At 41.7% G+C, this 13,037-nt stretch overlaps 1 protein-coding gene across 6 annotated transcripts; it reads left to right on the plus strand.

Annotated features, from left to right (window-relative positions):
* The first annotated feature begins 1,022 nt into the window (after positions 1-1,022).
* On the plus strand, positions 1,023-12,962 carry LOC308111792 (ETS-related transcription factor Elf-1-like). Of its 6 annotated transcripts, none has more exons than XM_080466818.1 (8): positions 1,023-1,251; positions 4,230-4,590; positions 4,677-4,803; positions 8,026-8,133; positions 8,283-8,438; positions 8,543-8,617; positions 8,994-9,189; positions 11,081-12,962. In XM_080466818.1, exons 2-8 carry the CDS (start codon positions 4,531-4,533, stop codon positions 11,655-11,657), a joined length of 1,299 nt encoding a protein of 432 aa, XP_080322944.1. In that variant the 5' UTR covers positions 1,023-1,251; positions 4,230-4,530; the 3' UTR covers positions 11,658-12,962. The 6 variants fall into 6 exon arrangements, with proteins under 6 accessions (XP_080322944.1, XP_080322948.1, XP_080322947.1 ...); XM_080466822.1 differs by having other exon boundaries at positions 1,128-1,251; positions 4,767-4,803; XM_080466821.1 differs by lacking the exon at positions 1,023-1,251 and adding an exon at positions 3,412-3,645.
* The last annotated feature ends 75 nt before the right edge of the window (positions 12,963-13,037 follow it).

The raw sequence follows: 13,037 nt of genomic DNA on the forward strand, positions 1-13,037 counted from the left end.
CAAACCAACACATTCTTGGGGCTGCCCGCTGTTGCAAGAGCAGGGATGTAGACAAAAGAAATAAAGGAATGAAGGGGAGGTTGGATTTACGATGCCTTATCAGTCCAACTCCACCCGGTTTTATATAATGTATATGGATCAAATAAAATGTCCAAGATGAATCAATATTTTAAAAAGTGCCGCTTTATTTTGCAGAACTTTTAAAGATACGTTGTATCAAAACATAAATTTGGAAGGCATACGTGACTCCATAGCACTTGTTAAAACAGAGCTTTGCCAAAATTCTTCAAGAATACACATCATTTTTTGTGCCTGATTCAAGCTTATTTGACTGTGTACAAATATGAGAGGTATGTATGAGTTTCTTCTATGTGATTCTCACAAAAAGCTCAGTTATGCAAACAAAATAGTAGTAACAGTATACAGAGACATTGGGGCCGGTTGTCGAAGGCCCCCTGTTCTCATCAGAAAAATGGACAAATTCCAAGAAAGACAAGATCCAGATGCATACGTGTCTCTAAAATACACTGTGGAGTGAATGGTCCACAGCCATTATCAGAAGCTTCAGAACAGAGGAAGCAAAGAGAATGAGAAGATCCTTTCACATTATTAAATATGGTGATGCACGGTTTTGCCACTAGGGAGCATCAGGAACTGGATAAAGACACCACCTCTCCCCTGCATGTGTGTCTGTCTGCAAGCTGTCCATGTCTTGTTTTCTTTTCAGCCTGTGATTAACATGTAAACTCTCATATCGGTGGAAATCCTTTTCAGTTCAGTTGAGGCTGAGCTGATCATTAACCAGGATGTTTAGTGGGGTCATCCATGACATGTCCACCCTCATATGAACTGAAGGCCTGTTTACAGACAGGTTGCTTGGCTCTGTGCTGCTTTACATTGCAAATACACCCGTGTTTACATTCGCTCCACACTGACAATGGTCACTATGGGTTACCTTGACTCACAACACAGGTAACCAATCAGAACTCACTGGATGAGAGGGGGAGGGGGCGGTGCAGCTCAGTTCTCTGGGAAAAAAAGAGGAAGAAGGACTGACAAGGACTCAGGAGGACAAGAAAAATAATCATCACACTCTCTCTTACACATTCACATACACACAAAAAGAAACTGAGAGTTTCTGCATTATCTACCCCCCCCCCCAAAAAAATGAGAACATTTTCAGTTTCTCTCTTTTGGACCTCCCAGGAAGCTGCTGCTCTGTCACATGCAGGCACAAGCTATAAACACAAGGTAAGCACACTGCTTTTATTCCATACAATAAGCAAACTTCTCTGTGGAGTCAACGAAATACTTCACACAACAATAGAAAGTCTGAGTAGGTCTTCGGGTGACTGTTTTGTGACATTACATGTGCTAGAGAGAAAGTGAAAGTATTCAAGTTACTGAGCATGCCTCCTTGGTGCAATTTGAACAGGGTGTGAAAAATGTTCATTTAAAGAAAATAAACTTTAAATGTATTCTTGTTCAGAGACAGAAAAACTGATTTCACACACACGGGCCAAAAAGGCTAGAAAGACGGTGCGGCGACCACCGCTGCTGCTCCAAGTCTCAATCTCCTGTTCTCGACACTCACAAACCATTTTTCACTGTGCTCGTTTAACAAGGCCCAGTTACCCCAAGCAACAAGCGGGGCTTATCAGCTGCTCCCTCACTTGCCATACTGTTATCAGTCTAGCGTAACACACACACACACACACTCACACACACACTGCCCCTTTCTGTCAAACAGATCCGCGCTCTTTCTATCTCCGTCGGGGACTCTCTCTAACACACACACACACGCAAACTGGGGAATGAATGTTATGGAAGGCTTATCAGTGTCCTTAGGGGACTGGCAGCCACTTCACAGGCTCAGATCCTGGTGCCAAGGCCATAGAGACAAACCTATGTGACCAGAGTGCTGATGAACAAAGGCTCTATACTGCCCGAGTGTACCTCTATAGAGGCAGCAGGCTGCAGGGCACACTAACAATGAACAAGTACACACATGGCACAATGGCAGTCAGCAGTGGTTCATCACTCAAAGAAAAAGAAAAATGTCACAAACGCAGGTGTTCTGCTGGGCTGTGACATCTGATCAGTGAACCCTCACCATCTTGTTTACTTCTACAAATGCTTTGTGCTACACTCACAGACAAGAAACCCAGCATGGCATTTGACCCGATCTACAACCTGAGCCCCGAGTTTCAGTTTAGGAAGTGATGAGATCGCTGCTATCGCCTAATCTTTCTGTCTATACCATCCATCACCTGTGTGATGCCATGATGAAATGCTGCGTGTGTGCACGGACAATGGTGTATTGAGAAAAGATAGACTGGTGCTTATTTTCCTTAAGAGGAAAATACAAATTAAGACAATACAAAGTACATATGTTGTGCTCAATACAGTACGCCCATCCATATGATCCAGCTTTAGGGTGACGGGGCACCAGAAAAAACCTACGAATGCACAGGAAGAACATACAAACGCCACAAAGAAAGGCCCCATAGCCCAACTTGGACTGAAATTGGGGACATTCTCATACCCAGATTAAAAAGAAAACTTTTGGTTTTGATTAATATGAAGTATTAAACTAATATTACAAAAAACTATGACACAGCCGAGCTATAGCACATGCTATGGTAATGACTTCTATACCACAGTAATACCAAATATTAGATATATATTCTATTATATCTCAGTTATTGCACTATATTACGCATGTTACACCAGTACTACGGATATTGCACTTGCACTTTATGATTAAATGAAATACGTAAAGTGATGTGAAATTATTGTGAGCATTATAGATATATGTATTAAATCAAACAAGAGCCCAAAAATTAATTTACGATAATATCTTCCAGTGTGAAAAACATGAAAAGTCTGGAATTCCACCAAAAATGATTACTTGGCCTGAGAGAAAGCCTGTGCAGTGTGATAGTTGGGAGGCTTTGGGGGCTCATCGTGGTCCAAGCTCAAAGAGAGGAGAGGGGGGCTCCTCTTTCCATACTCGGAAAACCCCTGGCCTGGACCTTTTGTTAACATAAATCTAATACCCACAATGCTATAATTACTTTGAGAAGGACTGTTATCAGTTTCTGTTCCTTTTCTGTCATCCAACATCTCATGCAGCTTTAATTTCTCTAAACCCTTTTACATCAAGTAAAAAAACAAACAAAGAAAACACCTACTTTTCTTTGCATACTTTATTTACTTTCTGTTTTAACAAGTAAACTACTGTCAGTTTCACTCATGTCCTGCCTAAATCATTGAGAGCCAAACGACAGTGAAGATCAGAGGAAGTCGAAAATGAGGCAGCTGCTGCTGGCAGTGATGTTGGCAGCAGTTTGGCGAGCGAACTCAGGAAGCGGTGCCTCCTAACTGAGCTGTGCTTCCTGTTTGATAACTGACCCAAACGTGCTGTGCCTCTGTCTCACACACTTACGCACAAACACAGCCTCTTTCTATGAGGCGACTGAGGATTTTTCAACGAAGGTTGAGGATCAGTGGGATTAACTTGTGGCAGCTTAGTGATTAATTTTAATACCTCATAAGCGATTTGTTCACACTGCAAGATCTTTTGTATACAAAGACTTAATGCCGGTGTGATCTCCACAGCAAAGAGGTTGGAGGTAAGTGCAGGTGTGGCAACTCTATTTACAGCCTATGTTTGACATCTATGAGACTAAAGCAGCCTTGTAGAGCAGCTGGGGGGGGGGGGGGGGTCAAATTCATACAGGAATATAAAAACCGAGACTGATTAGTAATAACCAGTGTTGTTAGGACAAAAGAGGAGGGAGAGAAAAACAAGGGAGGAGAAGAGAAAGAGGGAGTTTGTTTAGAGGAGTTTGTTCTGGATGTCCCCTTCACAGGCACGTTGTGAGGAATGTGAACATAATAGATCTGAGACCGTGAACATTCTGCAAAGACATGATGTTTCAAGTTCAAGACAGACTTGTGTCCCCCCCTGCACTTCATATTGCACAAACACACAGCACAGACACACATTGCGCAGCAAACGCTTCCTTCCTGTTGCTGGTTTAGCCCAGTTTAGAAGTGTGATAAGAGCGCGGGAACAAAATACTTAGAACAGGGGAGAATTTTAATGAATATCTGGACGACGTGTTTGAAGCAGTGTCTGTTTGCCATCTGCAGGTGTGGTCTCACTGTTTGCTCTCTGTTCAACGGCTATTTTAGACCCTGAAGTTTCTGTTTTTCTCTGGCAGGTTTAGTCAGACCACAGGACAGTTAAGCAGCCCCCACTTCCTCTTCGAGAGAACATCAACTTCCTGTGACGCCTCTGCTTTCTGGTCAATCTACGTACGTCTCTTTTCTGCTGTCAAGCTGCACTGGATAGGAATCAGCCTCATCGGATAGAGTGATCGGCGCTGGTAAATCTACGCTGGCGTTTGTCAGGAGATTCTCTCCAGAAGCCGACTTGACTGGATCCAACAACATATCAGACCTCATAGGGAAGCTGTGATGCTGTTTTCACACAGTTAGTTGTGTTGTCTTAGATATTCAGCCATGCTGCAGCAGTCAGAGCTCATCTTTGACTTTGCCAGTGACCATTTTAACACCGCGCAGGTGAGTTGGGGTCCTGAGTCGACTAAATCAATCGACAAACTGTAATCTAATCTCTTCTTGGTGATGTTTCATATTGCGTGCACCAGTTGGTGGGTCACTTAGATTACCCTGCGGTGATTGTGGAGCAGATTCCCCATCCGCACCTGCTCTCATACACCGGTCTGGCATGTGAACAGGTGCAGACGGAACAGGATCACCAGCAGCTGCTCAAAGGTGAATATGCTCACACACACACACACACACACACACACACACACACACACACACACACACACACACACACACACACACACACACACACACACACACACACACACACACACACACACACACACACACACACACACACACACACACACACACACACACAGGTTTCAAAAATATCAAGAAAAGCCGGACTGAGTGATTCCTCACAAATAACTACAAGTTCATTTGTAAAAACATGATCCAAGCACCTTCTAAAAGACAATCCTGTTCAGTTATCACAAAGCCCAAGATGATCTAATAAATCTGGGAAATCATTAAGAATTCGTCAATCCACACACATGCATAAATGCACATTAATACATGAGGCGCTTCATCGTTATCTTTATAATATAGTCTTGGCCTTAAAGTCACATCTAATCCCTGCAAACAAAGAATCAGTCAGATCTCTGGGGCTAGATTACTGCACTGTGCAACCTCCCAGCCTGAAACATCTGCCATCTCACCTCAAATAGCAGCTCTTCTCAGCTGTACAGGCAATTTGGTGCTGTAGGGAAACCTCACATGAATTGACCTTATTTCTCTAACATACATAAAACTTCACATTTACACAGATTAGACCTCTCTAGATTGACACACATTTAGAGCTAATATACTTTATGATCAAACATATTGCATAGATGACGAAAGGACGCTGCAGCCAATCACAGTTCAAAATTTACTAAAGGCAGGGTACATCTTGGACACCTAACCAGTTCATTAACAAGGCGAACTCAGAGATTACACACATGCTCATGTGCACACACACACGCACACACACGCACACTCACAAGTTAACATCACCAATTAACCATACAGGGATCAGGAGTATCCTGACAAAATACTACAGAGAGAACACACTGAACTCCACACAGAAATCTAACCAGAGGTTCTCTGCTACGAGGAGAATGCCAACCACTGCACTACATCACCACTTTTTTTTCTTCTTCTTTTTTTAACATGTAGGTCCACTCTTTATTTTTATATTTTTAATATCAGCTCATTTTGAATTTCATGGGGAACAAACGGCCAGGGACATATGTGGACCTGTGCATTGCAGATCATCAATCCTGTTTTAGTCATGTTTACGTTGTTTTTTAATTTATAATAAACAAAACATAGGTGACAAACCTATAATGCAGGTGCCAAAACCTGCCTGGTCGGGGCTCCAGTCTGGCACTCGGGATGATAGATGGTAAAATATTACACTGAAATCTGTAAAAGGATTGTATACTATCCTTGACATATAATGTGACTAAAGTGAGTTTGACACCCCTGATTTAGACAATATGTGTCAAATACGAGCTCTTGTGTTGATATTTGGTCTGATGGGAATCTCACCGATGCAGCGCATGCGCCAGTTCATCACAGATCTTCTGGGAATAACTCTAAACCTCGTAGCCTGGATACTGAAGTTCGTCACTTTTGCTTCGAAAAGTTACTTTTATTTCACACTTAAATGAAAAAGTTACTCCAGTCAGACACCCGAGGCGCCACGGGACGTGCTGCGCATGTGCAGCGGCGTCTCTCGCACATGTACCACCCTTCGCAAAAAAAAAAAAAAAAAAAAGAATAGAAAAAAAGAAAAGAATCAGGAAGTGGAGCAAAACATTCCGCCTGCCTGCTTCCCAGGAAAGACAGTTAATGAATCACATTAGGATGTAGACGTGGTCATAGCAGGCCACAGCACGCACGCCATGGCTCGTTTCTCACCCGTGCTGGGAGCTGAAAGTAAGTTTTGCGCCGTCCGTCAGTTTTTGTTGGCTGGAGGCAGAAGTTGAGCACGGCGAGGCTCCGCCGACTGAGCTAACGGTAACAACAGCGAAGCACGACTCGACAGACTCTTGGAGACTATTTACCTTCAGTTTGACACAGTATTTTTTTGGGGGGGGGGGGGCAGGAGAAGCACTCGCCTGTGTGTATCCAAACGTGGCCGCTTGTTTTGATGCGCTGGTCTTTCTGTTTGGAGTCCCCCCGACAAACAGCTGTTAGCTTGCAGATGTGTTTTTTTTTTTTTTCCTAGCTCACAAACAACACAGTCCCGCTTCATGATCCCGAGCCTCAAGGACGAGCGTGTGGTGAGGGCCAAGCAGCTGGACTTTACTAATAACATGCCACACATTTACGCATGATTTACGCACAGATCACTGCAGATCATTGGCTCTAACTCATCATCATCCATGCATTTTCAAAGTTTGATCCTCGCAGTAAACACCGAAAATACACCGAGCATCTCATTTAAATAATAAATGGTTCACCAGTGAGACAATAAGAAAGACAATATAGAAACGGATCATTCATAAAAGCTAAAATTGTTTGAATGAACAAACATTCAACTGTAAATGATAGAAAGCCACTATTCTAAAGCACAGTTGTCAGTGATATGGGCTGACATTCACAATACAACATGAGAAAACTGCTTCAAGTTGAGCTTCCAGAAAGTTATTATTATAATGATACTGTTATTTAATTTTTAAGCTGCTCCCACCCCATAGTAAGTTTAACAGTTGAAATACCAGTTAATGTTTAATTGAGGCATTAAATGCCCATCATACACTGATTCCCCACCTAGAAAATCTGTAAGTATTGTTTGTTGAACTTTTAAGGACACGCTTTAGTTTTCCTGTCAATATGCGATACTTGTAGCACCTTATTGACTTGTCATGCATTGTGTGTAATGTTGGTTAGAAAGCAAGTACAAAAAGTCCAGTTGATAGTAATGCTCTGCTGCTGTCACTTAGTAGTCAGTATCACAATTGAAAACTGATCAAACCAGTGAACACTGAAGTCTGAGCCTCAGCAGGAACATTTACGTCACTGTTTCCCCATAATGAATCTGAATTGAACAATGCTTTGCGAGACCATCCCATCCAATGAATGAAAACAAAGAAGAGACACTCAAGGTAGTGTGGTTTTTACGGTCTGCTTATTCAAAGTTATGTCAACTTTGTTCTGCAAAGAAACGTGCTGTTTATTCTTTAAACATGATTGTGGCAATGATCCCACAAATACATAAACCAAGTCTGTCTGTATTTCAAAATCTCACCAGAAAGCATGTTTTTGTACTTTCCCCGAAGTCATCCTTCATATTCAGTGTTCCTCCAATTTAATGTTCCTCCTCCGGAACATAAATGCCCTCCTCCACCTCCTGAAAGTGTTTTTGTATGTTCCTCCCCTCGCTGTGGTGTGCAGTGGAGCCATGTGAAAGCGGAGAGGAGGAGATCATGGAGACACTTGTGGCTGCTGACTCGCTTCTCAACATGGACTGTGCAGACACGCTGTCACTAGACCAGCCCTACTGTAAGACCACAACTACTTCACCAAGTCAGATGCGTTTTACCCTCTGCTTTTTTTTTTATATGTATAATGGTGTTTTTAGACGTGGCGGTCAGGATGCTGTTCACTTGCAATTAAATACGTTTATGCCCCCTCCTCCCGCCCCCCTGCAGCTCAGACCTTCTTTCCGTCACTGGGAGATGTCATCACCACTCCCGTTACCCAGGTGATGGTGTCAGCGGAGGGGGTTGTGGGGGCTGTTGACCAGCCACAATGGCTCTCACTGCACACCGAGAAGTCTGTGACACAGCTGCAAACCAGAAAGAGAGGTCAGTGCTGCTCTTGCTCAGCCAGCACACCTGGAGGGGGAACTCCGTGGCTCCTTGCTTCACGTTAAATATCCGCAAAATGTTTTTTTTTTGTGCTGTTCCAGGCAGGAAACCTCGCCATCGCAGGGCAGACTCTCCCACTCCAAACATTACAGTAAAGAAGGACAAATACAACAAGGGTATTGTCGAACATTTCTTTTCATTGTATTGAGAGCCCCATTAGCTCCTGACTTACTGCAGGAGCCGTTCTGTGTTTTAGAGGTGGACCTCTTCGGAGCTACTCAACAGTAAATAAAGCAATCACAAATGCTATTCAGTCTCATTTTGAAGACGCAAGTCACACAATTTTTGTAATTCATTGTGTACTTCAAAGTGAAAAAGACGACGTAAGGTGAGAGAAATAAGAATAAATAATAATCTACATTGGGATTTTGTTTATTCCCATTCATGAACCATAAATTTATTTTCCACCTTTTTTTGTTTTTTCCCCCAAAATATATTTAACCCGAGAGGTTTCTCTTTTTCACCGTTCTGTTTCCTGTGTTTGTTCTTCAGGAGGAAACACACTGTACCTGTGGCAGTTCCTGATGGAGTTGCTGCAGGACAGGCAGGTCTGTCCCCGCTACATCAAATGGACCAATCCCCACGCAGGAATTTTCAAGCTGGTCAATTCCAAAGCAGTGGCCAGGCTCTGGGGCAAACACAAAAACAAGCCGGATATGAATTATGAGACAATGGGTCGAGCACTCAGGTACGTCACAACTGCTTCAAAAAGCCGAGTATTCTGTTAGATTACTTAGGAAAGAATAGAGTAGATTTTTATTTATATAGCATCTTTCACATGCGACCCGGCATTAAAAACAAAACAGAGATAAGATCATTATCTCTGGTAAATATAGAAGCAAGAACAACAGACATACAAAAAAGTAGAATTGAGCAGCGACAGGTCAAAGGCCTGCCTGAATAAAAATGTTTTTAACTGCGTCATAAAAGTTCCACTTGGTCATTGAAGTGGAGAAGATATAAGATCAGAATCAGAACACAAAACTTCAACCACACAAGATTAAAGTTAATATTATTTTGGACATTTTGATTATTGGTTTGTAAAGTATAACTATTTAAATTTTTACTTGTATTTGCTGTATTTTCCACAATAATGCTCTGACTGGCAATAATCAACCACACTCCCAAACAAATATTTGCTCTTCATTAAAGTTTACTCAATTAGTACTTGTATTCAGTTACTTATTTAACATTGTGAGGTTGTGTAGATGAAGTTAGATTTAGGATGTGTGGTTTGTTGACTCATCCAGAGTAAGAGCAGCATATCCACCAATTTCTTTTTTTTTGATCCAGATATAATGTACGCACATTTATAATGTCATAGTTTCATGGAAAGAATCATTCATCTGCAGAAAAACACCTGAGAGAAGTTGAAGTGTTGTAAGTAGCTCGACACAAATACTCCCCACTATCTCACAAGTCCTTGATGCAACATTTATATTTATCACTTTCCACAAGGTCAGAAATGTAATGGTTTATAAATAATATGTGCCTTTTGGTTTTACTGCTGCTGACGCTGCAAGTTGACAGGCTTTCTTTCATATTTGTAGTGAAAAACTCCAAGTCGTTGTTTTTGATTGATGCCATCGATTCACTTCAGCCGAAAGCCGGCCTGCTCAGTCTTGATGCTGATTTTTTATTTATTTTTTCAGCACGGTGCGTCAAGAAAGTAACAAACTTTAAAGGTCCCGTATTATGCAAAATTCCTTTTTATAGTGGTCTGCCTTACTGATGTGCTGCATAAATTCAGTATAATATAGAAAAACCGTAGCCGTTACAGTTAGCAGCGGCTAGCATTAGCGACTTGGTGGTAACTGTAACACATACGACCAAACTAAGTAACGTATTCAGACACGCAATCTTTTTAACTCCACATTTTCAGGAGCCTCTCCTTCCGGGTCAGATTCTGGTTCAAACTAATTGAATATCGGCGCTTATACGATTCATAGCGATAAATCCACGGTGCATTTTCCCGATGTTTTGGATTAACTGGTTTCCCTGTTAAATTGTGACCAACTTTTTTTTTTTCTTTTTTTTTTTTGCATCCATCATTGCTGCTGGTAACGACACATGTTGAAATAGGATTCACACTTAGAAACTTCATTAAATGGCGTTCATCAGGACAGCTACAAATTTCATGGGACAACATGGAAATCACTTAATCTGAAACACCAGAAAGCCCCAAGAGAGGAGCCTGGAGTTGGTGTGGACAGAGACGGACACAGAAACAGGCAGTTCTCAGCAGAACTCACTAAAAGGACTTTTAGACTGGTTCAAATTCAGGACCCAAGCCGGATTCGGGGGAAAATACACTTTGAATACAATGTTGTTGGACCTCTGACAAATGTGTGGAATTGTTGAAAAACTGTACAATATGACACCGTTAAATTTCTCACTTTAAAGGACTTAGAATGTGTCTTTAATTTCATTGTCCAACATCTATTTTATTAAAAAATAGACTTTGTAGCAGGCAAATGATAAATTATTTTATTGTTGAATTCAGATTGCTGGTTTTAAATTCCCAGTTTGCTTTCTGTTTGTAAATATTATTATAATTCTATTTTATTTTTTTAATGCAGGTACTACTACCAGAGGGGCATACTTAACAAGGTTGAAGGCCAGCGTCTTGTGTACCAGTTCACCTCTCTGCCCAAAGACATGATTTATATCACTGATGGAGATGGCACCAAGGCGGAAGAAAATGATGATCACGATGACAAATGCAGTGACGATGAAGAAGCGAGTGAAGACTCTGACAGTACAATGTCATCGAGTGATCAGTCGGTGGACGAAGAGGAGTCTCCCCCGCCACAAAAGAAAACATCGTCTGGCTCGTCGCGAGCGCAACGCGCCAGGCCGGCTCCAAGGCCCTCGGTTCAGCGCAACACCGACATGCGAGCCGCCAGCTCCAGTTTGATCCAGGAACAGCACTTGCCCATCGTGTCTGCGGAAATGCTGCGGACACTCCAGAACCTTCAGAAGGTTCAGTCTCTGCAGCCCACTGGTCACGCCTCAGTCTTTCAGACGGCTCAGCTGCTGGGGAGTCTGTGCGAGCGACAGGCCGCTGCTGAGGGAGCCGTACCAGAGATGTCTGCTGACACAAAGCCTGGACAGAAAACATCCCGCTTCCTGTCTATAATGAGCGCCGACCAATAGAAAAAAAAAAAGGCCGGTGCCCAAACACTCCCTCGTTTTCAGGGCTGCTCTTTGCTCGGTTGCTGTCTGCACAGTACAGCAGTGTGGATATTTCCCCAAGACGCAAAAATGGGAGTTTTGATCTAGAATTGATCTTGTATGTGAAAAAGGGTTGTTTTTCCACCAGTGCGAGAACTAGAAAGAACCAAAACCTGTTTACCTTCTCAGAAAAGGCAAAACGCCCTTAACTCAGCCTTCTCTTTTGTCTCTGTAAGCCTTTAACTTTTACACCAAAGACAGACATGCACTGGAATTCGCAGCCTCTCTGTACCTTCTGCAGAAACATCCTCTGCTTGCACTTCAGCGTCACAGAGCCAATTTTTCTGATCAGCACACTTTTGCCTTTACTGTTGTTTTATTTTCCTCACTTTTTAGTTTTTTTTGTTGTTTTTTTTGTTTATACTCTTTATACTTTTGACTCATTACTTTGAAAGTGGCTTTGCACTAATGTTTACCCCTGCTGTACATTTCTTCTCTTAAGTGCCTGAAATGTCTATCGCGCCTCACCTCCTCTGTTCCTGTTACTTTGAGGTTATTGAGGGAAAACATTCCAAAATAATGTTGTTGTTTTTTTTAAGATTACTGAGTTGTGTTTGTATTGAGCGTTGATGAAAACAAGGGATCACTGTCATTTTCTAGAATAGTAGTTAAGCACTGCTGCTGTTTAGAGTTTTTGCATTTATCTACACAGTGGATATTTCTTTTCTTGACAATCAACAGTGGTATAGTCGTGAGGCCAACTTGCCTCTTATGAACTTAGTCTACTTTCACGCCTTTCTGCAATGCTCACAATGGGTTTAGTTATTGCACCTACAGAATATGAATCCATATATGCAACTATAAAGCCTTTATATCTATTTGTGTGGTTTGTCATATACTGTATGTTTGTGAAAGTGCTTAACTTGTGCTCCGTTGCCATTTTCCGTCTCAGGTTTGTAAACTTTTTTTTTTTGCTGCACATTATATTTATGCAAGGAGTTTCAAAAACTCCCTCTTAATAATGAAGTAAGTAGTTTGTGTTTTCTCTGCAGCCTTCTGTAAGGCTAAAATTAGTTAGGAGATGCTTATAGAGTAACTGTGATTTTTGCGCTGCAGGGAACTCTTATCCAAAACTGTTTTCACTTTATAAAAGCTTTTAATTTAATCTCTCACTTTGCCTTATCTGAGGGTCTCGTAATACTGTTTAACATAACTTTAGAGGCCGTTTATGTTTTTCTTTTTTTTATGTGTGCTGAAAGTTATACTATTAAATAAAGTGAAAATGTTTATTGTGTGAGATTGTCATTGTTTTGTTGAATAACAGCTTTTTTTTTCCAGAAATACTTTTGATATGTGCTGGAC

This window comes from Lipophrys pholis (assembly GCF_963383615.2).
Source record: "Lipophrys pholis genome assembly, chromosome: 1".
NCBI lineage: Eukaryota > Metazoa > Chordata > Actinopteri > Blenniiformes > Blenniidae > Lipophrys > Lipophrys pholis.